General features: G+C 42.5%; 2 protein-coding genes across 3 annotated transcripts; one reads left to right on the top strand and one right to left on the bottom strand.

Moving 5' to 3' along the window:
* Positions 1-394: 394 nt before the first annotated feature.
* Positions 395-25,697, bottom strand: cog2 (component of oligomeric golgi complex 2). Of its 2 annotated transcripts, XM_034609657.1 has the most exons (19): positions 25,636-25,697; positions 8,416-8,513; positions 7,870-8,031; positions 7,503-7,568; positions 7,338-7,418; positions 7,088-7,191; positions 6,710-6,818; positions 6,221-6,400; positions 5,831-5,955; positions 5,260-5,386; positions 5,020-5,159; positions 3,869-3,930; positions 3,636-3,787; positions 3,312-3,497; positions 2,922-2,994; positions 2,221-2,363; positions 1,321-1,460; positions 967-1,150; positions 395-843 (listed from the first exon to the last, which is right to left on the bottom strand). In XM_034609657.1, exons 1-19 carry the CDS (start codon positions 25,664-25,666, stop codon positions 745-747), a joined length of 2,262 nt encoding a protein of 753 aa, XP_034465548.1. In that variant the 5' UTR covers positions 25,667-25,697; the 3' UTR covers positions 395-744. The 2 variants fall into 2 exon arrangements, with proteins under 2 accessions (XP_034465548.1, XP_034465549.1); XM_034609658.1 differs by lacking the exon at positions 25,636-25,697 and having other exon boundaries at positions 8,416-8,619.
* pgbd5 (piggyBac transposable element derived 5) lies at positions 9,895-27,941 on the top strand. The gene is made up of 7 exons (XM_034609660.1): positions 9,895-10,655; positions 15,660-16,090; positions 18,669-18,803; positions 21,002-21,182; positions 23,515-23,712; positions 25,069-25,174; positions 25,376-27,941. Exons 1-7 carry the CDS (start codon positions 10,310-10,312, stop codon positions 25,569-25,571), a joined length of 1,593 nt encoding a protein of 530 aa, XP_034465551.1. The 5' UTR covers positions 9,895-10,309; the 3' UTR covers positions 25,572-27,941.

Raw genomic sequence — 27,941 nt, 5'->3', positions numbered from 1 at the left:
TTAATTGCACTGACAAACAAACAAATTGAACCTCCTTGGTAATAACATCTTGTTGACGTGTACAGAATTATAACCATCAGGGCTTTGGAATGAGTGATTCACAACCACTTGTAGTTCACTTACAACCTTTGTATTAAAACACAGAGATTCATCACTGTATCCAAAGTTCTCTCCTTCTTTCCCCCCAGAGTTCATTATGTTAAACGTATCATACTATACAACCTCCATACAACTATTCTTTATTGGAGATTAATCCTTCACCAAGTAGCAGAATTTAGACCGATAGTGTTTGATTCTCTCTTTAGAGCTTTCTGACCAAATCAGAAAAAGTAATCTCTGTCGAGTAGTGCATCTTCACCCCTCCTCCCCCTCCTCCTCCTCCTCCTCCTCCTCCTCCTCCTCCTCCTCCTCCTCCTCCTCCACCGACATCAGTCATTTTGGGAATCTCTTTCATGGACTCAGCATGGTGCCGTCCTTCGTATTCACAAACCTGCAGCAGAAGCCATGATGATCCAGACAGCAGCAGTTTCACACAGTCATTTACAGCTGAACTAATGCTGAAGTAAAATGCTCTGAATTCTGCATTAAATAGAGATGTTTTTCTCAGATCATCCTACATTCTTCGTGGTATGGCCATCATTAACTAGCCCATGACTTTGGTCTGTACAGGGACAAGTGTCTTCACAAAAACGCAGGGATAAGTGCAGCAGGTTCATGGGTTCCAGTTACTGTGGAATCAACGTTTTACTGGTTCTGTTCAGCAAGCTCTCGCGCCTCCTTCACAAGGTCCATCAGGCTGGAAAACATGGAGATGTCACTTGGCTGAAGACCCATCTTCTGGATCTGAGACGAACGACAGAACAAAGCAATGTAACCAGCAACGTTTATAGCTTCAGAAGTTTCATATTTAAGTACGTGTCTGCACGGATGATGAATGCGTTTGTGTACTTGTCAAACAGCCCTCACCTGCTCTCCCAGGTATTCCACGTCCAACGCCAGCTGAAGACGGATCTTGCTGTCGTCTGTCGGTCCACCATTTGCTCCCGCCGCCGCAGCTGCGGTCGCACCCTTTCTCGCTTGCTTAAGTCTCTTCAAACTCTCCTCCATCTTTCTCACTGAGCTCAGCACCTCTGAGATGGTCTCATAGTACCTGGGCCGTGGAAAGTGTCATTAGTGAGAGAGGGTTCCCCATCTGGATAAGCTGAGTTACACTTAAAGGATGAGCACATGCTGTATATATTTACATCCCCACTTTGGTCAGTATTTTAAATTTGTCAATATAAGAACTACCTCAAGGTTTGTTTGAGTGTTTAAAGTTACCTCTGTGTGCACTCACAAAGTGCAACTCGCAGCCATTCTTGTGCAGTAGAGGGGGTGACCAGCCCTGTCGAATCCATCAGCAACTGATGTAACGGACGTAAGGCGTTGTCCATGTAAGCTGACGCACGCACCGGCAGATCCTACACGGGGAGGAAGTCATAAAAAATATGTTTGTATAGAATTCAATATTTCAAGGACGTGTGTTAGTTGAAACTTGCATCTTGCATCAAAAGAAAATGTTGTAGGCTACATTTTCTTAAAATAGAGCTGTGCAGACGTCAGTCATTTTAATCTAATATACATCTAATATGATGTTGTTATCCTTGATGAAAAGTTATTTACAGTTAAAATAAATCCACAGTAATGTATCACAACAAGTTCTCAGCTACAAAAACGTCTGGCCACTGGGGGGCAGACAAGCATACTATGAATGAGCATAGGGAGTTTTTTGCCATTTCAAAGATCCATTATGAAGCTGGATGATTGCATTGATTTCTGAAACTCTAATGATCGTCACATACAAGAAATCTCTTCAAATTGAGCTCAGCCTCTAAACTGAAAAACCATTTAGGCAAGGCAATTGTATTTATAAACAGAGGTAGTGATAGATTCAAGGTGCATTTAGTTCTTTAACAGGCTCAAGCTTAGAGCTGACAACAGTAAATTATTCCAGTGGCATTTGTTTGAATGTCATTCATGTATCAACAAGCATTATCCCTCCAGGTTTTCTCATAATCTTACCAGTCACTGCTTTTCAAATGTCACAACACAATTCAAAGTGCATTAGCCTTCCAGGTTTGGTTTTGATCAGACAAATATTTGCTCCATTGCTCCGAGGGATGTTTTATGACGGGAGAAAAGAGGAGAAACGTGCGTGTGCGTGTTTGCATCTTCGCTGACCTTGTTGGTCCTGCGGTAAAGTCGTGGAACCTCAGACGCGCTCTTTAGGAAGCGGCAGGAGCGCTCAGTCAGATGCTGGGTCATCCTGGCGTTCAGAGTGGGAGCGCTACTTGACAGGGAAACCTTGGAGTCCGCCAGAGCATCTGTTATAGAAGAGAGCAACAGTAAATGCAAGGAAGTACACTGACAGACTGAGCTACACATGAGCTGGAGGAGTATTGTAATATGGACAATTACATTTATATTTACATTGACCGTGTGTCTCCATAGCATGCATTATATCAGATTAAATCCGCAGCAGCTTTTGTACTGACACATAATTCAGGAAAATTTATAGAAACAAAATCAGAAAAGATTCTGGCAAAAATGGCAACGCTAAAATGAAAAACTAAAATGATTAGAGCCCGAACAATATGGATGTTCGGGGGGTTATGCCGATATTATAATAATATAACAAATTGTCAATGATTCAGAACAACAAACAACAACGTCGTTGTTAAATCTTTTTATTAAACTAAAATTTTAACATCAATGTACATCTTTTCTGCACTGTTTATTCTGTAAAATAAAAGATTTCATATCGCCACATATCAGCAAATATAAAGGCAGATACCAATATGTCTGTGAAAGGCTCATATCAGCAGATATTTTCAGTCAGGCTCTAAAAATGAGTTTTATAGGCATCTGAATGGGCAGCTTACCTTCCACAACCACAAAGTTTTTGAATCCAATTGCTTCTAAACGCTGTCGGACCATTTCTGACAACTCTGAGATCTAAGAGAAGACGAACCAAACTGTCAGTTTAGAAACAATCAAGTGGAAACTGGAGAATGAATTTAAAGCATTAAATAAAACAATAAAGAATTGTCTGTCACTGATATAAAAGTTTATGTGCAGGGCTCCAGACTAACTTTTTACATTGGTTGCACCAGTACCCCAGACCTGTGTGTGTGAGTGTAAACTCTGCAGAGGAGATGAGATGAAGGAGCGACACTATCATATAAAGAGACACGCCAGGTAAATGTGAGGAGCACCGGTGCGACCAAGGAAAATGTTTTGTTGGACTCTGGAGCCCTGGTGTGTGTGCGCACCTGCTCCTGAAGCTTTTGGATGTCAGCAGCAATGTAGACCAGCTGTTTGGTGGACAGAGATGCAGGACTCCCACTCTCACTGCCGCCATCTTCCATCGAGGTTCGGCTGGAGGTGGAGGACGCTGAGCTGGGCAGAGGCCTGGCTGGTTCTTTAGTCACCTCAGGGGCTGGAATCTTCGTCAACACCTGTCCAGACACAAACACAGGTGAGGACAAAGTGCAACAAAATGAATTGTTTGCATTCTGCTTTGTTGACACTCCTGCTTTTAAAACAAGTCTTTAAATGAAATCTTTGTCGTCGTCCTGCCGTTCATTTAAGATCACCTCATGGAGAAACTTGGCGTATCGAGAGTAGAGCTGCAGCGTGAGCTTCCAGAAGCGATGGGCCAGTAGTGACAGGTAGACCTTGTCAGACCAACATCTCGTTAGACAGGACCACAACACCTCAGACACCTGCAGGTGGTAAGCACTGCCAGCTGGACATGCACAAGACACAGACACACAGTTACTGTGAGTTAGGTCCACACTGGTGTTAATGGCAGAAAATAATGTCCTACCTGGTGCTGCCTCGAGTCCATCACTGATGGCGATCTCCAGACTCCCTGCTATTTCCTTGTACCTGTAAAAACAAAGAGAGACACACAGAGAGGGGAAGCACAAAATAATCAATGTGTTGTCAGTTTATTTCTTGCATAAGCTCTGATGTCCACATGCTCATGACGTGAAACAAAACCGTTTCTTTGAACTGTCCAGGCCTCTGTTGTGAAATGAGGACACAGCAGCCAAATCTTTGTCTTGAGGTGCAATGATCAATCTGTGTATCGAGTACTTTACAGTGTACAGTGTGTTTGTGGGAGAGGGAGGAGGCTGAAAAACATTCGACAACTGTTTATACTTTGTTCACAAAGATCAATGCCCATTAAGTCAAGGTCCAGTGTCACGTTTATGGGAAATGTTTACTAAGATGGAGATACACATCCTAAATGTACCTTTGCTTCTAATGATAATGTTCCAGATTCCTATGAAAATGGTCTTTGTTAAACATTTGCCAACTTGTCTCTTTCCCCTAAAAAAACTGCTGACAGGCTGCAATTTAATCAAAGCTCGTCTCTTAAGTCATCAAGCAATTCTAGTCAATTCTTCAAAATGCTTACTGTGCAGAAATTACATCCTCACCCACGTCTGACCATATTCATTTAGGATGAGGGGTCTAACTATAACAGATTGAACACCTATTCTTCACTGCATGAAAGTAAAAATGCTGTAATCTAAGGGTTTTGTGTATCTAACTCTAGTACGAGTCTCATTCTAAACCAAAATATCTTGAAGGAACAGTCTGACATTTTGAGAAATGAGCTTATTTGTTTTGCTGCAGAGATGAAAAGACCGATACCACTCTCATTTCTAAAAATAAATACAGGTCTACAGCAATGATGAGTTTCTTTCAGCATAAAAAGTGAAAATACAGGAAAACAGCTGGTCTGGGTCATCCAAAGGCAACAAAATCCACAAATCATCTATTCTACTGCTAAAGAATGAACCTGCTGTAAAAATGATTCATCGCGCTATAACAGGAAGTTATGTGTGGAACAGTTTCTCTGCCGGCCACAGTAACTTCCTGGAGTTTCCACCAGTTGTCTAGCAACCACACCAGTACTTGGCCAAGAAATAGGTTGATGAGTACAGATTGTATTGAGGCGATGTGTACCGTAGCTGAAAGTAGACAGGAAGGTTCCATTTGTTGTGGAAACTGGTGTAGGAGGGATGAACTCTCAGTCTCTTCACACTGGCCTGCGAGCTGCACTGACGCTCAAACCTCCGCACAAACTCCATGCTCGCACTGTAGCGCTGGAAAAGAAGACAGAGTCCATAGTAAACACACAAACACAGAGGTGAAACTACACAACTTGAATGCATACACACACCCACTGTGTCACTGTGGCTGTACCTCATAGAATATGTCAGGGTTTCCAGGGTTGAAGAGGTAGGACAACCTCTCCTCGACCCCTTTGATTATCTCCGGCCAAACCGAGTTCACCATGAAATCATAACCTGGCACGGTGTCGGCTTTGTCACTGAGGAGAAAGAAAACATCTGCACATTAAAAACATAAAACACAGTTCTACACTGAAAGGTGAATAGTTGTTACTTTAAAAAAAAAAAGGTCTGGTGATAATGACAGAAATGTTCAGATCTTATGCCTGATAATTGCATGAATGTATCAATAAAACTAAATGAATAATTATCAAAGTGCGTTCAACAGCTTAAAAAATATATTTAAGAGGATTTCAAAGCATGATTAAAAACTACTTGATTTTTACTTACAATTTTACAGTGTGTTATCATATTACGAATCTTAGTGTTGTTACTACGCAGATATTAACTCTGTGTGCGCAACTTATTTATCTTGTTCCCACAATAACATAACAATAACAATAATAACTTGTGGGAACAAGATTTTAAAAAGGGGGGGGCTCCGAACTATTTCAATGAATTTGCCTCCATGATAACATGAATACCTGGATCTGCCTCCTCCAGTCACCTCTCTTAACAGTCTACAGTGATGAGGAACAAACTCCAGCAGTCTGGTGTACATCAACTGGAGGCCATTCGGACTAGACTTCACCACCTCTTCTACTATCACCTTAAAGAAGAGGAGAGAGATGAGATCTTCAGTTGATGATCGATAAAGTTTGTTAAAGCAGGATAAGCAGGATTTTTCTGACATTCAATTGAACTAGCTCAGTATTTACATAGCACAATCTCCTTCTATCATAATTATGAACTAAAGAGGCCTCTTAGTTTAGGCATCTAGTTTTTTAAGATAGATACATGATCCATTAACTTAAATACATCACATTAAAAGCAAAGAAGTATTTGAAATTCCCCAGCATGTGTGGACTGTGTACCTGATCCATGTATGGTTTGACGAGCACCTGTCCCACCAGTGCCTCAGCATCTCGGGTCTTGTCTATGGTGGCATACGTCCTCAGGCAGTGACGCACTATGTCCACATTGGATGTCTGAAGACCCTCGATCAGCAGGCCCTCGAGGGACTGCTGCAGCATGGAGGTGATCCCTGCAATACGCTGACAGAGAAGGACACTCCATCACTTACACTGTTAAAAGGTGATGATCACAAGTAGGCTTGTATATTCTAGTGAACACATAAAGCAAGTGAATCGTGCATCAGTGTGCTAGTATCAAATATATTGGAGATTAATTCTGTAGAGTCAGTGCAGTGATGTTGTTTTCAATGATTGCACAGAAGCTGGTTATCTCTGCCAAACAATTACTGGGCTGGTGGATTAAAAGAAGAGCAGCCAGAAAGAAAAACGGTTTCACTAACTGGGAATTGATTCATCAACCGTCCGACCGATTGACCCACTAACACTTACAGGTCTAACTTTGTCCAGCAGGGGCATGCCTTTGCTCTGTACAGCATGGAATTGTAGCTGGTTGAATTCTGTAGCTATCCTCTCCAGGATCTGACCTGCTAACAAAGGACTGAACACAGACAGACGGACATGAAGTCACACACAAATGGTTATGCTGGTGGTTTTGACATAATTTCTATCAACACTCTGGATTTTTGTTCAAAAGTTGAAACATTCCACGAGATAACAAAACATATATAATGTCTTCCACACCACAGCTCCAACAAAAGATAGATATGCAAATTTAGAACTAGGATCTTTTCTAGCTAATTCAATGTGTCCGTTGGTGGTCATTTATTGAGTCAAGCCAGTGGGTTTGATCACATTCCAGTTCCCCACCTGCTGGTTTCCAGAGAGCTGGATTCCTTGGAGGTCTGCGAGTGGAGGATCTTCTCAATCTTCTCCACTGAACGCACCACCTGAATTAGCCTCAACACATAGACCTGATGGATTGTAATAATTAATGAAAGTAAAATTTTACCACAAGGCAGACAATTATTTACTGAAATTTTGAATAACCTTGTTGAAACAACATATATCCAAAATTTGACAAAATAATAAAGTCAGACAGGGAGGTGATGAGCCAAACCTTTTTCTTCTGCAGATCCTCCTGTTTGGACAGCTGGTTGTCGATAGCTTGAATCACTTCACTCACACAGGAGCGCAGACTCTGCAACAGACCAAATCCAGGAACGTGCATAAAGCCTCAACGTCAGGAATCAGTGAAAGTATTTAACTTAATCAGAACACATACCATGATCTCTTCTCGTAACTGTCCCAACGGCACAGAGAGCTGATTGAGGGCTTTGTCCATCCCCACCTGAGACAAGGGAGCAGACATCTGAGATTAGAAACAGTCTACACTCACACTAACCTTTAAAAATTAAAGCTGTGTCGTGTATTATGCATTTTTGGAGAACTGATTAATAGTTTAATAATGATTATCTATTATTTATTACTATATATTATTATTTGACTATAATTATTCATTGATATAGCTTTTTGACAAAATAAGACCATCTATCTCACACTGATTTCTGTCTCCTGTTGATTATTGTTGCATAAAGCTCATAAACTACAGCCACAGTGGTCGATACAAGGCGACACTAAAGACAACTGACCAGGTTGGTGGAGAGGTTGACAAAGTCGGCGTAGTCCTTGTTGATGAGCTCCACCATGGCTGTTTTCAGCAGCTTGTAGTAAAGCTCCAGGTCCTCCCTCATCTCCTCCAGCTGGACCTGCTTCCGACACTCCGCCACAAACTGGTCCACGTCAAAGTCATCCTGCAAACACAGAAGACACGGAGACAACGGACCAGGAGGTTACATACAATAACATCCACTGTGGACATGGACAGACACGCACAGTACCAGTAAATAAACACTAAAAATATACATAGCCTCAAAGTGACAGACCAAACAGACCAAGTAGGACCTTTTACATTAAGATTTTAACTATAATTCATACACAGTGAGGTTGTAGTTCAACATTAATAGCAACAGCCGTGTCTGTCATTAAGGATTAAACGTTTATTACATGGACAAACCTTCAAGAGAGGTTTAAGTAAGACCAACCACCACCAGTTCAACTTAGCTTAATGCTAGCTAGTGTAACAGCAGCAGCTCCGGTCAGTGCGTCAACAAAACGAAACGTTAACAGATTCTCACCTTCATAAAAACATCTTTGTCGAAGCACAGAGAGTCTGGGCCCTTCGGGAGATTCATGTTTGGATCAGAAACACACACACACACACACACACACACACACACAACCACAGAGAAGGAGAAGAAGACGACAAGCCCCCAGTTAGCTGCTGTCACCGAGCTTCCGCAAACATGGCAAGAGCACCAACGAAGAAGAGTCACTGGACTGGAACAGAGGAGAAAACGCTGCTGCGCCCTCTAGAGGTCGGTGTGCTGTTGCTCGATTCAGTCTTTAATACAGAAGAAAGAAAGGTCAAGTTCTCCCTGAGAATAAATATATGTGTATATATAATGTTTATATTATATCATAATGCTTTTTACGCTTTCTGATTACCTCATTCTGATTCAATTTGTATTGTTTCGTTGTTGTTTCTCCAAACACACCTCTGCTGATTGTGGCCAAACAACTTCTCTGTCCCTTCCAGATGTTCCTTTGCAGACTCCAGATGTTGACTTTTACTTCTGATGTCTTCAATGTAGATCCTTCCTATTTTTTGTACATCAACACAGAGTGGACGTGAGCAACACCACCACTGTGTCAGATAAACCTTCCTCATATATTTGTTTACCCTCTCTGCTCACTTTATATGAGAGTGTTCTTAGTCTCCCTGATCATGTTTTCACTTACACAGCTCCTCTTGACCGCCATCACCTGTAACGTACATCTCAGACATTTAAAGCCGGAGGTGATCGATATCTCATGAAGGCTCATTTGAAATTGTAAGAGGCTTCTCTCTCTAGTCAATATGTATAGACAAATGTATAAATATAGAAAAATACAAGCATGAAAATAAAAAATTATCACAGCAAATATAAAACTATACAGATAATATAATAAGACATATTTATAAATAGTGCAAGACTAATAAAGTTGCTTTGGATAAAAGCATCAGCTAAATGACATGTAATGTAAGGTAATTTACTGTCACTGTCACTTTTCTATCTTAACTTTATACAGTATTAGATGAGACCAAAGTTAGAATCAAATAACCGTATTGGTCAAAGGCCTATAACCTATGTTAGAGCCCGTGTTCGCCCTGTCACTGCTACACGTGTTAATGACAATATTTCCTTTTAATATTATAAATGAAATAATGTATATCATATAAAAACCACTACAGCTATATTGTTTATTGCATTTTATCATGTTATGTTGTGTTGAGGTGAGAATGACTATGTCATACTTCTGAGTTTAGTTAAAAAGGGGATTGAGACAAGATGATTGAAATCTGGAAAAATCACAATGACCAGAGCAGTTTCTACCCGAGGGAGATTCTGTGATTGTACATATAAGGGCTGCAAAATGGAGCTTGTGGAATTATGAAACACTGTCCCATATTATACATTTCTGTGTCAGACATTTTTATTGAAATACCATCTCATCCTCCCTCATCATCATCCTCATCATGTGCAGCATCTCTGTGGGTGCAGGTTGCTCGGGGCTCTGTGGTTGGACGGCGGCGCGGGGCTGTGGTGTCAGCTGATGCAGCAGCAGCCACTACTCGCTTTTCTCTCTGTGCGCACAAAACCTCTTGTATTTTCAACCCGGATGCTGATTTGTGCCATGACGGTCCTGCCCAGTGCGCAGCGCTGTGGGGATGTTTCAGTACCCTTGAAGCGGACAGCTCTCCCCGGATCCACACGCTCCTGAAACGCCGGGCTCCGCATCCGAGTCCTGGAGGGCAGCGCGGGGGGATCCTGATTCACATACCCGAGACAGGGGGAGGGTGTTCCCGCTACGTTAAAGGCTTACACCTCCCTGCTCTTGCAAAAAAATCGTGACCACTCCGCACGCCGCCGTAGTGGACGGGTGAGACAGAGGGAGGAAGGGGGGGAGAGCATCACCACAGAGGAGGAGATGGCGGAGTGCGGCCGGAAGGCGCTGTCCCTCCTGGAGGCGGCCCGGTCCCGGTACGAGAGCCTGCAGATATCCGACGACGTGTTCGGAGAGTCCGGGGATGACAGCAGCGACAACCCCTTCTACAGCACCTCCGGGGACTCCGACTCCGACAACTACATCGCCGAAGTGGGCGAGGAGGAGCATCCGCAGCAGCAGCACCACAAGCGGGGCGACAAGGAGAGCGGCCACGGCGGGAGCAGCGGAGCCGGTCCCCCGGGGTCTCTGTCCCGGAGCCAGGCGGAGGAGGAGGGCTGGACGGAGGGTCTGCAGGATGTCACGGTGCCGCCGTACAAAGACACATACGGTGAGAGACGTGATGCACTACAGCATGAATAAGGTCATTGGTGGAGGATGAAGTGGTTGGATGGAGACATGCAGGGATATACCAGTGCAGGTCATGTTTTATTGTAGTGTGTGTGAGTGTGTGTGTGTGTGTGTGTGTGTGTGTGTGTGTGTTTGTGTGTGTGTAGTGAGTGAGAGAAGCATGATTCTGCATGGTTAAGTGCTACAGTGACTTAAAGCTGCTGCTGCTCCTGCTGGTGGTGGTGGTGGTGGTGGTGGTGGTGGTGTGTGTGTGTGTGTGTGTGTGTGTGTGTGTGTGTGTGTGTGTGTGTGTGTGTGTGTGTTTCAGGGCAGGTAGACATACAATTACATTTTGTGAAAGCATGATGTCTCTCCTGGTTCAACACACATACAGCAGGGTGTGTGTAGAATGTGGGTGTGTGTGTCCCTGCAGCTTCTGGGTGTCAGCAGCAATGTAGACCAGCTTGTTAGCGAAGAGTGATGCAGGACTTCCACTTTCACTGCAGCCGTGTGGGTGTGTGGTTGCGTGTGTGAGTGTGTGCGTGTGTGTGTGCGTGTGAATCGTGACAGTTAAACAGCAGCGTCTCTTACAAACTGTTCTCATGCTGCTTAAGTGATAGTCAATGTGTTCCACGCTGTGCTCGGATCAGTTTTTGTCCATAAGTCCAGTAAACATCAGCGAGGTTTGGGTTTATTGTGCAGTCGCCTTCATTCTGGCTTTGTTTGGATTCGTTCTCCACTCCCATCTCCTTCTTTTGCCTCAGCTGAAGCAAAGACGATTGTTGGAGATGCACTGTTGCACCCTTGGAGGAGAACTAGCATTTGGCTCCAGCAGATATGGACCAAGCCTCAGTCCACTCACACACACAGCACAGAAACACATAGTCATGCATTACAGAGCTCACACAAAACTGACTGTAGGCCAAGTCACAGGAATCTACTGCAGGATAGAATAGCACTCAGTAGAGCTTATACATCCGCTAAGGTCCAACAGTTCCCTTAAATTCAATTAAGCTGCACCAAATTGCACAGACTCATAGATATCAGTTCCCCTTAATATGCCTGATTTTGTTGAAAAAAAAAGAAAAAGAAAAAGCCCCATCTCACAATTCTAAAGAAAGTGGGAAAAGAAATTCCTGGATCCCTGATCCAGATGCACACCAAAATTGAACGACCCATACCTCATCCCTCCACCAGGTTTCATGATAATCCGTCCAGGTATGAGGGTGAAAACATAACCTCCTTGGCAGAATAAAAACTGCACTATTTGCGTGCAAAGATAATCTGTTTTGCTAAACTTTTTAACGCCAAAAGCACAATGAGTGTCTTGCTGAATCTATGGTGTCCAAATTGAAGTTGGCGGCGTCGGCCTGCTTCTGAAAGCACTGAGCATGACAGCCAACAAAACCCACAGCAGCTCTGTGCTTCACTTCTAAAACCACAAGTTTGAGTTTACAGGGCAGAGCCTCCTCTCGGGCTTTGCTTGGATTTGATCTCCAGTTATCCAGCTAACTTCATTAATCCTGCTTTGTGCGACGAGGCCCAGATTTGGAGCGGTGCCTGTTTCACTTATCCAAAATAATCTGAAGCAAGCTGAGCTAAGCCGGGGTAACACCAGAGGTCCTCTGCTGAGAGACGGGTTACAGGATGTACTGAACTCTCACATCCTGCTCGGTCCATGCGATGTTGACTTTAGCAATAGGGAGGCAGCAGGTGTGTCTGTCTGCTTTGTATAGTCTGGTCTGGTGTGTAATGTGTGTTTGCACAAGCACAGCCAGCGAGGGTGTGGTCCTGCCATCAGATGATTTAGAGTCGCCCGGCTGGATGGATGCAGCATAATCACACTCGAGTCCACAAGTAGCCAAGACCCTACTCTGATGTGAGCGGCCTGAGGAGTGACTGCATCCAGAGGATCAGCACAAATATGCTTCTCAAACAATTCTAATGGAATCGGACAGAAAGCTGCTTAAGCCAGTTTCCACTAAGTCTGATGAACTGGTGTCTGTCTTTTTGTCCCCTTCCTCTCTGTCTCCCTGCCCATTTCTCTGTCTCTCTGCGCCTCAGTGTCCGGCTGTGACCGTGCTGACACAGACACATTGTTGGTGTGACAGCTCTGCTCCTCTGAGACCGCGCACCCCCGTACATAAATCATCAGCTGCCGTCAGAAAACATCAAGTCTACCTAGAGATTCCAACTTCTTTTTTTTTTCACAGTTACAGCAGCGACTCGTCTTCGGTTGTGAAACAGGTGCAGGGTTTTTGAAAACCACGCTTGCATAAAAATGTGATTTACAGATGAAACTCTGTGCCAAAGATGAGGTTGATTATCTTTAACTCAGCGTGAGATTGTTTCCCCTGCAGTGCAAAGAGTGGTGGCAAAGGGCCGAGCCGAGGATTATGTAGAATACATGCACATCTGATATTATGTAACCACCTTATCGAGATGTCGAGGGGAATTATAGAGCTATTTATTAATTCACTCTGCTGAGATTACTGCTCTCCATATGTCACTTTATCTGTCCGACCCTGTGTTTCTCATTTCTGAGCACGAGTACTGTGAGGTACTGTGTATTTACTGGTTGCATGTCTGACTCTTCATTCTTGTCCAAATAACGTATTCACAAAACAAAGCAAAATACATAAAGTCAATACAACATGGAACCTGGACATGCAGAGACAAACGTATGTCCAGGTCCAACATTTTAGTTTTTGTGTTATTCTGCCAAAAACAGACAAACTAACTATAAACTGGGGTGAAGATATAACCACATTATCAGAGGTAATAGAATAAAATAAACTATAAACAGAATATAATACAAACAACATGTTATGCATAGTGCATGACAGGAAAAAAAACTCTAAAAGGTAAACTATAACTTAATATAACTGGAATTGTGTTCTAATGACCACAAGATCCATGACGCTGCAAACTCAAACAACAGTAAAAAAAAAGAAAGCAGCACATGAATAAATAAATAAGATTTATATACATCTCATAGCTATAAAATGGGTAATTATATAATACTGAAGGTATAAAAATAATGTCAGTTGCACTATTTTGCACTATTTTCCAGATTTCCTGCATTTAAACTGCACATAAAAATACATTAGTTTTGGTCAAGCTATTTCATAGAACATGGACACTCTTATAGTGTAGTAATAGTACTTAACAGTATGATTTACATGTTTCATCTGAGCAAAGTCTTTATCCTCTGCACATACACGATAATCTCTCATTCTTAAATCCACGGCTATTAAAGCTCGAGCAGAGAGATGTTTGTCCTGCGACAATAGAAACGCTTCAACTGCCGATAATCACCAGGGATAATTCCGTCTGCACGCTCAACATCAGTGGAGTTTTGTAATGAGTAATGTGGGATATTGATGTTTCAAGGTTTCCCTCATTGACAAAAATCAGCTGATATCAGTCGACTGAAAGCAGAAATATGTAAATGTTTTTCATCCAGTTTAATCAGAGTGAGACAGGCTGGACTGAACTCCAGCTGGCAGAGATGTATAAAGAGAAAAAACCTGTGGAGGAAGGTTGCATTTGCTCCAGAGCAGATGAATCAAGTCCAATATCCATAAGGAGAATTACAAAAACCTTCCTCAGGTTATATCTTTTTTGGCTTCATTCCTGAGATGAAATGAGACGAGGTGAGTCACTTGTCCTTCGCTGGACGTTCCATCTGAATGTCTGATGGTTTTTTAACAAGGAGTGGCTCGCTCATAGGAAGCTAGGCTGGATTTTACATTTAGCTTTTAAGTCTAATCGAATGCAAATGAGTGGATTTCGGTCTTGGCATCGGCTGCGCTGGCCGGCTCGTACTCTACTCCGTCTCTTTCTCCTCTTGTCCCCCTCCACATGTTGCCTGCCATTTCATTAAACTTGTACGTGTTATCTTTAAGTCGGCATTAAAATTCTGAGGCATTATTTGAGGTTATCCACTCAGAGCCAACGAAAGGATAGAGACTGAAAGACTTCGCTGTTATGCAGAGATAATGAGATTGTGCTGTTAAATTGAGCCTGAAGTTGTTCTGCTAAACGTCCAAATTTCTCTCTCGTGGATCTGACAACCTCGGAGAAGATGTGTAATTTAATAGAGCAAACGCATCGAGCCAGTCGCTGCTCGACTGTGTTGCTTTCACCTAAAAGCTGCATGACACAGGACTTTAAAATGGAAGGTAAATGTCACTTTCTCCTCATGTGAAGGACGATATGTCCTTATACTTTTCACTATTTAAATTTCCAGCATTGCAGCATATTTAATATAGAGATATACTTTTTACTCAAGTAGTAATTTCATTTTTTTCTAAATAGTAGTAGTAGCTTCACAATCTCTCCAGGTCTGCTGTGCACCTGCAGGAGCTCACACCGGGTGCAGGTCCCCTGTTTGGAATAGACATGGTAATATGATAGAAGGATGATATTAGGTTTCGTTGATACTTTGCTTAAACAGCATCACTCACCAGCGGATGCTTCACTGACAGTTTGACTTCAGACACCCTTTATTCTACACTCACTGCTGACACGACTACATCAGAGCGTGATTTTGATTCATCGCCCGTTGTTACACCAAAGCAACAAGACACGGAAACATCACGCTGTGACAAGCACCAGCGTGTGATGGCTGTCATGTTGTGTAAACTTCCTGCCTGCTGCCCTGGGCCCGATGACATTCACACCAAAAGCTGTCGTGGCTGATTCATGAAAGAGCCCAGTGATGATGGTTGAATGTGGGATGTGTCTCTGACAATTTAAACCTGCAGTAGCTCACAGATGTCCTCTCTGTTAATTTCAATGTATCAACATAGTATCCATCATGTCTTACAGTGTCAAAAGAGAAACCTTTATTTCAGCAAAGTCATTCAAACTGAAGCATCAGTGCCAAAGTTTAAAAGCAGGGATTAGTTCATAATGGACTTTCCATCTGTAAGTCTGTCCATTTATCTCTGTCACAGCATTTCACTCTTCTTTTCTTTTTGTCCGTCCTGTCCTCATCCAGGCCCCGCTCAGAAGATGCCAGCCACCGCCACAGCCTTGGACTTTTTCCAGCTCTTCGTCCCGGACAATTGCATCCAAAACATGGTCACCCAGACCAACATGTACGCCAAGAAGTTCCAGGAGCGCTTCGGCTCAGACGAAGGCTGGCGTCCCGTCACGACCCAGGAGATGAAGGCCTTCCTGGGCTTCGTCACCTCCACCAGCGTGCAACGCTGCGAGTCGGTGCTCAGCATCTGGAGCTCGGGCTTTTTCAGCAACCGCAGCATTGCCTTGAAGATGAGCCAGGCGCGCTTTGAGAAGATCCTCAAGTACTTCCACATCGTGGCTTTCCGGCCGTCGCAAGGAAGCAACCAGGGCCTGTACAAGATCCAGCCTTTCCTGGACTCACTGCAGCAGTCGTTCGGCTGCACGTTCAGACCTTCTCAGACACAGGTTGGTACAAGACTCCAGGCGTATTGTAATGATTTGGAGCTGCTGGGTGCTACATTCACATTTAACTGCACAGTTGATATTTACTGTTTTTATTATCTGCCATTAACTTCATAGTATTTCAAGAATTTCTAGGTGATATACAGGTGATATTAGGGTATCGTTTTACTCATAGGTACATATATATATATATACATGCACTTTTAATACTGTAGCTAAGGGATTCCCAGATTACCTTTTGAAATAGAAATGTGAAGGAATTTGCCTGTGAGGTCCACCAGAGTCCTGCTTTGGAAACCGTTTATGCAGCAAGTCTTTAGGCGAGCACAAATGTTTAACAGACTTCCCTCCAGAAGACTCAACTTCTACTTGTTCTCAGTTGCCCTGTGTGAATTACATCTGCATTTATGCAACTAGGGCAGTACGCTCCAGATCTGCTACTCTATTTTTGGGTGAGCTGGAGTTTATTGAACTCCGGTTTTACTTTCTTCTCCAGATGATCAGCAGCTCTGCAGGTTTGAAAGGAATCACGCATAAACAACGTGATTCAGATCAAATCAGCGCTTCTAAATCATTGTTGTGGTTCCTTCTAACTTTATCTTTTTGAGAGCGCATGGCGATAATGTCAGAAAACGACCTATTTCACAGTGTTAAAGAAAGTGAAGAACAATTCCTGGATCCAGCCCCTGATCCAGATCGGCACCAGAATCAAATGGCTTCTTCCCTGGTCCTTGAAGCATCCTTGCACTAAGTTTCATGGTTATCTGTCCAGTAGTTCTGGACAGATGTAATCCTGCTAAAAAACACTCAACCAGACAAGCGTGGATGAAAACGTAACCTACTTAGTGGAGGAAATAACAGCAGCTGGTGTTGAATGTACTAAATGAAAAGAAAGCATTGGCTGCAATTTACTGCAGATTGTTCATGTCCAGCTCAATTCGTTTCTATTCCTGACTTGAAAAGTAGTGACTCGCGAAAATGGTTGTGTTTAGTTTGTTATTGGCCGACACGGCGTTGCTTCCACTTCATTTCGGGGATTTTCTCATTCTACTAAATGTTCTGCCATCACAGCAACGATCAAATCGCCGTGGTGTTCAGAGTCTGGTTCGGACGAGAGCACCAGCGGTGGATAACCATATTGCTGTGGGCCCCTGGAGCCACTGTCGAGCTCTTAAAATTTAATGTATTTCTGGGAAGGAGTCGACTAAATTGCTTTTGGCCTTTGTACAGTACGAGCGCTCTAACATCTGCGTCGCGGTGCATTTAGGAAAACAGATCCTCATCACGTCCACATCTCACTCAGCTATGTAAAAGAGTGAAAATGTCAAAGCTGGTGTAAGTGGCGGTTTGGAAAAACATGGTGTCTCTAATCACTTAGAGGTAAAAGTGAATGAAACAATGAGGGCAGGCATGTATGTGTTTGTGTCTGTGCGTGCGTGCGTGTCTGTGTGTGTGTGTGTGTGTGTGTGTGTGTGTGTGTGTGTGTGTGTGTGTGTGTGTGTGTGTGCGTGCGTGTGTGCCTGTGTGTGTGGTTGTGTGTGTATGTGTGTGTGTGTCATTACATGTGTATCTAGGCCAGTTTGTTTTATCTGTTGGTTTTCAGTGCCAGGGGCAGAGAGAGGGCTCAGATAGTGAGAGTGGCACAGACGGAGACTGTTGCTCTGCAGACGGTGGAAAAAATAATCGGCCCATTTTATGTGCGACTCTGGAAGAAAGAGGTCGATGTCGTGGTTCGAGTCTGGACCGAAACTCAGGATATTTAATTATCGATTCATCGGAATAATCTGGTGCATGAAATTCTAAATGTTAAATGCCTGAGGGAAATATCTGAGCGAGCTGCAGCAGATAGCGCTGCGCTAATGTGTGGCAGCTACAGGATGATGTATTTCTTAAAAGGCCATTATGGTTTGAGTGATATCATCCATCCATTGGCTGGAGAGCCTCATTCATTTTTCACTCTTGTATAGCTGCATATTTGACTGTGAAATGACTTGTTGCTCTGGACCTCAGAGCGGTAGAAGGCTGTTGGTCGGCTGCCAGGCTCTTAACTCGAGCGAGCCGTCTGTCCCGCAACATCCCTCCATTTGCATCTCTCTATCGCTTCCCTGTAAAATAAAATAAAAAACACTACAAGGTCCTTTTTAATACATAAAGACTTTATCCCTACATGCCTAATCTCTTTATTCCTTATTTCTTACATTAGATTTTGTTGCATTCATTCAGATGTTTTTTTGTGTGTGAGCACTTTGTACTTGTAGATTCAAACATGAAGGACGAAGCAACAACGGAACCAGTAGGAAAAAATGAGACTGACGAGGAAGAGGAGATTTTTCTGAAGGGTTTTACCGACAAAGCTGAACATTCTCTGCTCAGTCCATTTTTTCTCTCTACAGTATCTCTCTCCAACACATACAGGACTTGTGAGGATGTTCGATTTGATTCTCGCTCACCCTCAGCTGTAACGTTACATCACACCCGCTTCTATCCATCATACAAAAAACAACATTTCTTGTTTTCACCTCCTGTAAAAATCCACTAATACAAACTCACGTGGGCGGTGACGTTGTCTGTGTGTCTCCAGGTTCTTCATGAGCCCTTGATAGACGAGGATCCCGTGTTCATCACCACCTGCACGGAGAGAGAGCTGAGGAAGAGGAAGAAGAGGAAGTTCAGCCTCTGGGTTCGACAGTGCACCTCCACCGGATTCATCTGTCAGGTAGCAGCATGAACTACTTTGTGTGTGTGTGCTTGCGTGCGTGTGTGTAGGTCAAACTTCGTGACGGAAATATTTTATGTCAAATGTCTGAAAAAAACGGTCATGGTGGAATCAGAAACTTTGAGTTCTACCTCTTGTTTCTTATTCCAGGAGGCTGCAGTTGTTCCCTTCCACACACACACAGGCAGGTTCACACCAGCAAACACACATTGATATATTGAAGAGGAAACAATGCATTTACCGATGTACCGGATCTAGCTGTGCAGACTTTTTGTGGCACACTGTAGAATATACGTAGAATCCTTGTAGTTGTAATGATCCTGATTTACATGAATCCTGGCACTGAGATTTCTGCTCCGTCAGTGGAGGTGAATGGATTTCTGCTCATGGCGATGAATAGTCACATTAAAAATTCAACATGAACATTTCTTTCCAGAAACAGTATGCCGGTTATTTAGAGACCTCACTATTGTCAGAGGGAGAATAATTGTGCTGTAAAATATAGTTCCAGTTCAATATATCAGGGTTATTGTTGTTGCTGTTTTTTTCAGTTTGGGTAGAAGTACACAGACACACACACACACACACACACACACACACACACACACACACACACACACACACACACACACACTGCAGTGTCCCTCGGGAACAGTGACAACGTGTCACCTGCCTTTGCTCATAAATGTACAGTGCACAGGCTCCTCAGGGGAACAGGTGGGGAATAAAACGATTAACTGCACTTCAATGATGGAGGGTCAGATGTGTCCGACCATTTCTGTACCTCTGAGATCACTGTAACACTCACACTGCAGGGAAGACGTCCCCTCCCCGGCCTGGATGGAGTCCAGGATTAGATCAGCAGAGAGAGGAGCAACCATGATGAGAATTTCAATCTCTTCTTCTTCTTTCTTTCTTTTTGCAATCATTGGTTTGGTGCTTGAAATTGAACTGAATTGAATACCTTATATTTAGTTCATTCTTTTTTTGCCATGGATTTTGTGAAGCATGTTGCAACCTTGTTTAGATAATTGCTATACAAATATTGTTATTATTGTTATATCAAAGAAAATAACTGATAAATCTCACCATTCATCATTTTCATTTTTTAATCCTAAATCTCACAGCTTTTGTTATTTAAAGCCATTCTCCATTATCCCATTTATCCAATAAATAAGCATCAACATTCACTCAGTCTTTACCAGTCCTCTGACGTGTGTCCGCACTGAGGTCTCCTCTCTCTAAATGAATTGTGTTGCGGTTGAAAACAAAATCTAAGAAATTTAACAAATCAATGGAGTGAATCAATGCGAATCCATTAGCCAGTGCAAACACAGAGACACACAGAGACACACACAGACACACACACACACAGACACACACACACACATGTCTGACGTAGATGTCAGCTAATCAGACTAATGCTGTTCAGCTCATGAACAACAGCAGGAAGTGGAAGAGCGACACTGGATAATTTGTGGGTTTAAATGGATGCTTGTATATTTCACTCTGGTTTTCTTTGGAGTTCAACCACTTACTCACATTTCTTTTCAATTTTGTCCTTTTTTTTTTTGCACTTTTTATTTATTCCACGCATAATAAAACAAAACCCATACGGAGATGTAATCATACCTGTTTCAGATGATAGTGCATTAATACCACAGTCAATCCAATAATATAACCTGATCATAACAATCTACCTTTAACATTCATCTCAATCCATCACGTTACCAATTCTATAACAAACTGTTAACTGCATCCTCTTAGCGAGCATGACTCCTAACTTATCTCAGAGTAGTCCAGTGAAACAAATAGGACCATTCTGAAACAGGTAATGAGAAATAAAAAGAAATAAAAACACAAAGAAAATCTGTCTGGTTTGAGCTGTAGACTCGCCTACTGCATAATAAAGAACATTTTTACCCTGTCCTAAGTGTCCTTGAGCAAGATACTAAACCCAGAATTGCATCTTGAGAGGGTAATTGATGTGTGGTAGAGAAAGTGCTGCACATAGATGCACTGTATGAATATGTTTGTGAATGGGTAAGTGGCAGAACTGTGCTGTAAAGAGATGTGAATGGTCGAGACCAGAACGCACCATACAAATAGACTATTTACAATATATACTGAGTTTCTGTTAAATGTACATGTGCTGTCTCTCTCTCTCTCTCTCTCTCTCTCTCTCTCTCTCTCTGCAGATCTCAGTCCATCTGAAGGACGGCCAGGGCACAGACGGTCTGGCCACCTTGAAGAACAAGCCTCAGCTCCACAGCCTCGTGGCCAAGCAGCTCTGCCAGAACATCTCCGGCAAGAACACCATCATCTTCACCGGGCCGTCCATCACGAGCCTCAGCCTTTTCACCGAATTCAGCAAACAAGGTACGAAAACTGAAAGTTATTGACGCTGCATTGATAAACATAACAAGCTGTCATCTCCTCCCTCCCTTCTCCCTCGATTTCAGCCTCGGTGAACAGATTGTTTTCCCTCTCGTCGTCTCCTCTCCCTCTCTTTTTGCAGTTTTTATTTGCTGAACCATTTTTTTTATCATGTTGTGATAATAGCGAAATAGGAAGAAGGATAAAATCTGTTTTTACACTCCAAGTGGAACATATGTAACCACATTTCAGAGACATATGAAATGACAAGTTACTGTTTTCCCCTCAGCTGGGGACGTTTCTAAAGAGTTCAACATTCAAAAGAATACAAATCTCGAGGGTCCCGGCATTCTCTGTACTTTGCCTTTTATATATGAACAACACAGCAGGTGACAGTCAGGCTCAGAAGTGTTCGCAATAACAGGTAAATGTCCCGAACATCAGGACATGACGTGTAAACGCCGTGGCAGAAATCACGTGACACCAGCATCAGCCCTTATCACCGAAAACTCTTGAATTTCATTTGCAGCATCTTGTACGTGTATGATTCCTCTGTTTTGCATTTGTCGCACTGTCGACATTTTCCAGATGTTCTTCACATGGGCTCACTTGGACATTTACCAGACATTTTACTAGGGTGCTTGCAGGAAAAACCTCTGGAGAATGTCCTGAGTTCAGTGCACGTCTAAAAAGCAGCGATTTATTCACGTTTTGACATAACTGGAGAATCAAGTGTAATATTCTGTCTGAGCCAATGAGAAACCAGCCCCAGGATGCCCTGCAGCAGCATACATCTGTTGACCTGCATAGTAAATCAAGGGTGATTCACTGGGGGGTGTTCAGTCTGGTCACAGCTTGAAAATAAATCGATTGGTAAAGTGGACGCTTAAGTGAAACACCACTCAGTTTAACCTCCGACAAATAAAAGTTCTGAATTAGTTGAACTGTTAACGGCTCACAAAAACCCATTATTCTGATTATCTGTTACTTTAACCGAAGGCGTTGCTGAAGATCTGAAGGAAATGGTTTTGCTGGAAATTGTGATATTTTACGCAGATAATGCATCTTTGATTTCATCCATAATCTTCATGCTCATTATACCAAAGGCAATTTTTACTATGAAAGCTAAATCCCATTAAGTTGGTAGAATCCTCTTCAGTGACCTGCCTCCGTCTTTCATCATCGGAGCGGATGTGGGACAATGTTGTCACAACAGCGTGAATCAGTGAAGGCAGACAGAAAATATTAGAGATTTATATGAGACAAGATAAGAGTCCTCTGATGATATAATCTCATAGAGTTTTACATTCCCCTTATCACAAATGCTCTTTGACTAAACTCGAACAAAAGAGCAATTTTAGCCTCAACGGAGCAGAGCTGAAGTGCAGCAATGAAAGACACACAAGTCCACAGATGTAATCAATATTTAGTTGTACTAATTGGGTGAAGCTACCGGGAGACGTTCAGCTGAACAAACTCAGCTCTGAGCTTGTGAAGACATTGTCTGACAATTTTCTTTTAAAGTTATCATGCTGGGTTAATTAACAGACTTAATTACCCGGTGCAATACTCTGCAGCACTTACTGTGGACACACACACACACACACACACACACACACACACACACACACACACACACACACACACACACACACACACACACACACACACACACACACACACACACACACACACACACACACACACACACACACACACACACACACACACACACACCACTGATAGAAATCATTCTCCAAATTGAGGGCATTAAGAAATCAGCAGCAGTCGGCCACAGGATTGTTTTGTCTCTGCTCGACCGTGAGAAAAGAAAGAATTGAAATGGCTGGAGGGACAGAAACAACATATCACAAAGATTTCAAGAAAAGAAGAGGAGAGATGGTTGCATTTACAATCGAGATAAAGAAAAACATCATAATTCTCACAGAAAAAATGAGTCAAACAATTAAACAATATCCCCAAACACTTTTAAAAAAGCTATTATTTTTCAGTTGTCCAACTCATTACTTGCTAAACTCTCAGCTCTAGATAAAAACTGTATATTATTATATCAGGTTTTATTTTGTATTATCTGTTATTCTCTTAATTACCTAGTTTGATTTATAATGCATTGTTTTGTCTGTCGGTGCAAAAACCAAAAATATTTAACATAGACTTACACTTTTCTGTTGATCTAATTATCAATTAATCTACTGATCATTTCATTTTAAGCTGTATTAGTTATTCCCCCAAAAATATTTGTCCAAATGTTAACACGTCTTTTTGTTTAGTCATTTTACTTATAGTTTTTGTTTTCACATGAATCTGTCTCCAGACATCTTCTGCTGTGGGCTGCTGAGCACCAGGAAGAGCGACTGCACCGGCTTACCACAGAGGATGCTGGTCTGCGGCTCCACACCGGCGCAGCGCGGCCAATCACGGGTCATGATGAAGGGCGGCATGTCGCTGATCAGCTGGTACAACAAGGGACACTTCAGGTTCCTCAGCAACGCGTACTCCCCAACTAAACAAGGTAAACACAGAAGAAGCGAGTAAACAAGAAGCTGTTTGTATCTTTACATCACAGTTTCCTTCGAAGCTGTAAAGGTTTATTTTGTCTAATTTATACACATTTTAAAAAAGTGTGTGCTCACAGGAGATGGTGCGCTTAATATTGAGTTAATGCACATATATATTTGAAAGAAATTACAGGTGAGTCGTATTATTTTTTAGAGATTATTGGACTATCATGAATGGATGCAAATAACCATCAGGTGAAATGAGCTCATCTTTAGGCTTTCGCATCAGGGAAACATTATTGAGAGCTTCTAATCCATGATAATCCCATTCAAGGGAGGCAACAGCATCACAACACTCCCCTCCTCTCACAGCCTAATCCACTCTGGATGAAACGGTTTTGTTAGGTGTTAAACCAAGTCGAAGGACCGCAGCGTGTGCCTGAGCTCCTCTGAATGAGGAGAGTGGAAGTCAAGCCTCAGATCCGTTAAACTGGTTTTACCCACTATTGATTTTCTTTCCCCTCGGTGTGTGTGCATGTGTGTGTGTGTGTGTGTGTGTGTGTGTGTGTGTGTGTGTGTGTGTGTGTGTGTGTGTAGAAATAGAGTGGTACCACTGAAGTTAAAGGAGAATAATAAGTCTCCAATTCCAAGCCTATAAAGAAGCCAAATCAAAATGTGCGACTGATTTGCAGCTTATATTTACCATCAGGCCTTTGTCTTTCCAAATTGAGATCTGTGTCGGCATCTTCTCTGTTTATGACACCTCTTTATCACTCGCTGTGAATTTCTGCAGGTATTTTCCTGCTGTATTCTCACATGGGCTCACTCAGACAGTTTGTAGACATCTCAGTCGGAGGGCCGGCAGAAAAAGTTCTGAAGCCGAAGCAATTGACTCGGACATTTGTGTTCTCACCTCCAGCTCCTCTGAAAAAAAATGTGAACTCCATTGTATGTCTGAAAGTGTCTGTTGTAAACAAAGATCTTTAAACAACGCAACCTTGGAGGGGCCGAAGAACAAAGAGCAAAATAAAGAAAATGATAAGATAAAACTTTATTGATCCACACAACTGGGAATTTCAGTTGTTACAGCAGCAGGCAGAATCAAAATATAGAAAGGCAATAGAATAACAAAATAAAAATGCAGAATATGTACACAATATAAACCTTTTTCATGCGGTTAAAGTGGTTAAAGGTTATTGAGTGCAGTGGTACAGGATGATTGCATGTAACAAACTGTAAGTATAAGGAGATATTGGGATAGAACCCAAGGCCCACCTCCAGAGTCTGGAGGACATTAATCCCCTCAGCGGGAGCTCCTCTCTCTTCTGCACTCTCTCTCTCTCACTCTCAGTTTGTGTGTTTCCCGGCAGGTTTGATCATCAAGAGGAAAAGTGGGGAGATCCCATGTCCTCTGGCTGTCGAGGCCTTTGCGGCGCACCTCAGCTACATCTGCAAATATGACGACAAGTACAGCAAGTATGTGAAACTCCATTTTTATTGTCCACTGGCTTATGGTGACTGACACTATAGAGAAATGGCCTGTATTTAGACAAACGTTTTAGATTGCATTCCCTCCCTTTCTATAATTTCTAGGTGATCTAAACTAGAACCCACTCGATGAATAAGATCTAGTAGTGTAGAAATGTAAGTGTTTTAGTGACTGTTGTTGTCCCACAGGTACTTTATCTTCCACAAGCCCAACAAGACCTGGCAGCAGGTCTTCTGGTTGAGCATCAGCATCGCCATCAATAACGCGTACATCCTCTACAAGATGTCGGACGCCTACACGGTCGAGCGCTACAGCCGAGCACAGTTTGGAGAGAGACTGGTCAGAGAGCTGCTGGATCTTGATGACTGCTCTCCCACACAGTGAAGAGGAGGAAGAAGAGGAGGAGGAGGACAACGGGAGCGCAAAGCAAAAATACACACACACACACTCAGACACACACTAACACAATCCCCACACATATATTTACACCCTTCATTACGGTTGTACAGACTCCGCCGTCTGTGTCAATGTGATAATACTGAAGCAGTGCCAAGCCTGTGTTGTGTCTCTCTCCCTCTAGTTGTTTTTTGTTGTACTGCGAATAATCATTAACTCACAGCGACACACTCACACATTAGAGAATTATGAGCCATGGGACACCCGCCTCAGCTGCAACTTTCCAACACACACATTTACTGAGGATTCATCAGCAGGAGCAGTTTCACAAGCAGACGAAGGCAGGAACAGTGACACCGGGAAGAATTCACCGTTAAATGATGTCAGCATCAAGTTTAAACTCTTATCAAAGAGGGAAGTTATTGGCGTGAGCCTGAATCTCCTGTGTGACTCTTTAAACACATCAGGCTAGAAGGCTACTTGATATATAACACATGCGACCCTGTAACTAAAGCTTAGTAAACCAGGACTATGGTGTGTTCACACGCTGCATGCATAAAGAATCTGGATTGTGATGTTCTCTTGTTCGATGTGAAAAATTATTTCTGCTCCAGGTGGGTGTTTTTTAGTTTTTTGGTTCGTGTGTATTTATTCAGCAAGTTGGAACTGCCATTTGTGTGTGCGACTTTGAGCCTGAGGATGTATTTGTACGGCTATTGTGACCCAAATGTGTCGTGTTGCTGCATAACGTCCTCGTCAGGTGATGTAAAGCCACACCCAGCAGTGTGCCGCCAATTCACAGATTCTCCTTCAGAAGAGATAGAAAGACATTTTGTTTCAGATGTCATGAAACCCCTGAAAAGCTCATTTTGGGGAATTTCTCTAAAATGAGGGGGAACCGTTTTGTTTATTAATGAAATGATCAAAATCTGAATCCCCATCGCTCATGTTGAGAGAAGCTGAAAAAATTGGTTTTGAAAAATCTAATCTAAAACCTACTTTTGTACCAACGACACTTTTATTGCCAGATAAACTTGTGGTATTTGCCTGTTTCAGGACTTATTGCTATGCAAGCTAACTGTGCTTTGGCTTTGTTCACGATCTCCTTGATTGGATGTTCAGTGAGCCTGCGTTGCTAGGCAACAAGTGCATATCTTGGCCAGTGGGCCGGGGTTTGGACAAATAACGTCGCTTGGCAAGATTTACATTCCAAAAAAGTAAAAAACGAATCCCTGGTGGTTTATGAGCTGTCCCATTAAAGCAACAAATCATAACTTAGGAAAAAAGGCTTTGGGGTAATATTGTTGTACAGTGATTTGCTTCCTCACCTCTGGTCTCATCAAAAAAGCAAATTATTCAATGATTAAAAACATGCACTTATTTTATCAGCACATTTGCAAGATGTAATACCAGAGGACTTATGGACTTTGAAGAATAATCAGTTTCAACCACTGTATTTTCCTGTGAAATTGAAGCACGAATGCCTTTCGGACAATTATTAGCGTGAACGTTGTCTTCTTCCAGTGACACATTTCTTGTCACATAACAAATTTAGATCTTCCCCCTCTTGTCAGGCCGATAAACGTGTGAGAGAGGAACTCAACTCACTCCCTCTCCTCAGCCCACACTGCTGTCTGTAGCTTTAAAGAGGATTTGAGTCCAATTTGCTTTGTCATGCGGTCGACATGTTATCGTCACGCTGGAATCAAGGTATCGATGTGCGCTTGCTCCGTCGGCATGGTTAGACGTGTGAATACGTGTTGCAGTACGACGAAGGTCTCTACGCTGGCAGAGCCGTGTCGTTGAGTGATATGTTGGCAGGACTCATGCACTTTCCCACGTCACAGTCTTGCACTTTTGAGGAGATTTGTAAAGTTAACATGTCTCTCTTAGATGACCCTTTGAGTTTTGGATTTGAATCCGATGATAGTATGCACTGCTCTCAGAAGAATGAAGAAAATATAACTGTACGTAGGTAAATGAGATGGATTATATAAAATGACACCGATGAAATAAAACTGAACATTAATGACTATAACCAAAACGTTGAAAAGATCTCCACTGTAGATTTAGAGTATAAGGTCGAGTATGTCTGTGTATATTTTGTTAAAACTGAGTGTATGTCCATTGTCACTCTGTCACTGAGACTCAAGATTGTGATTTTCTTTTTTACTTTTTCACTAATCCAAAGCATTGTTGTTGTCATTGTTGCTCTTGTGTGTATGTGTGTGCGTGTGTGTGTGTGTATGTGTCTAATCACTGTTCACCTTGAAGTAACACTGTTAGTCTTAAAAGACATTCCCTGTTATGTCATGTATTTGTAAACCGATGATTTTAATACACTTATTTGATGCCGAC

The sequence above is a fragment of the Hippoglossus hippoglossus genome, chromosome 15 (assembly GCF_009819705.1).
Source record: "Hippoglossus hippoglossus isolate fHipHip1 chromosome 15, fHipHip1.pri, whole genome shotgun sequence".
Taxonomy (NCBI): Eukaryota; Metazoa; Chordata; class Actinopteri; order Pleuronectiformes; family Pleuronectidae; genus Hippoglossus; species Hippoglossus hippoglossus.
The sequence above is the reverse complement of the archived record's forward strand: the minus strand, read 5'-3'. Positions and strand labels throughout refer to the sequence as shown.

What these genes read in the sequence shown, in the direction of transcription:
- pgbd5 (XM_034609660.1), top strand. Translation starts at nt 10,310, where the DNA reads ATGGCGGAGTGCGGCCGGAAGGCGCTGTCCCTCCTGGAGGCGGCCCGG. An exon ending in CACCGAATTCAGCAAACAAG is followed by an intron (nt 21,183 to 23,514) that starts GTACGAAAACTG and finishes ATCTGTCTCCAG; the next exon opens with ACATCTTCTGCTGTGGGCTG. An exon ending in TATGACGACAAGTACAGCAA is followed by an intron (nt 25,175 to 25,375) that starts GTATGTGAAACT and finishes GTTGTCCCACAG; the next exon opens with GTACTTTATCTTCCACAAGC.
- cog2 (XM_034609657.1), bottom strand. Translation starts at nt 25,666, where the DNA reads ATGTGTGGGGATTGTGTTAGTGTGTGTCTGA. An exon ending in TCAACCTCTCCACCAACCTG is followed by an intron (nt 7,569 to 7,869) that starts GTCAGTTGTCTT and finishes CCCTTGTCTCAG; the next exon opens with GTGGGGATGGACAAAGCCCT. An exon ending in AGTTACGAGAAGAGATCATG is followed by an intron (nt 7,419 to 7,502) that starts GTATGTGTTCTG and finishes GGTCTGTTGCAG; the next exon opens with AGTCTGCGCTCCTGTGTGAG.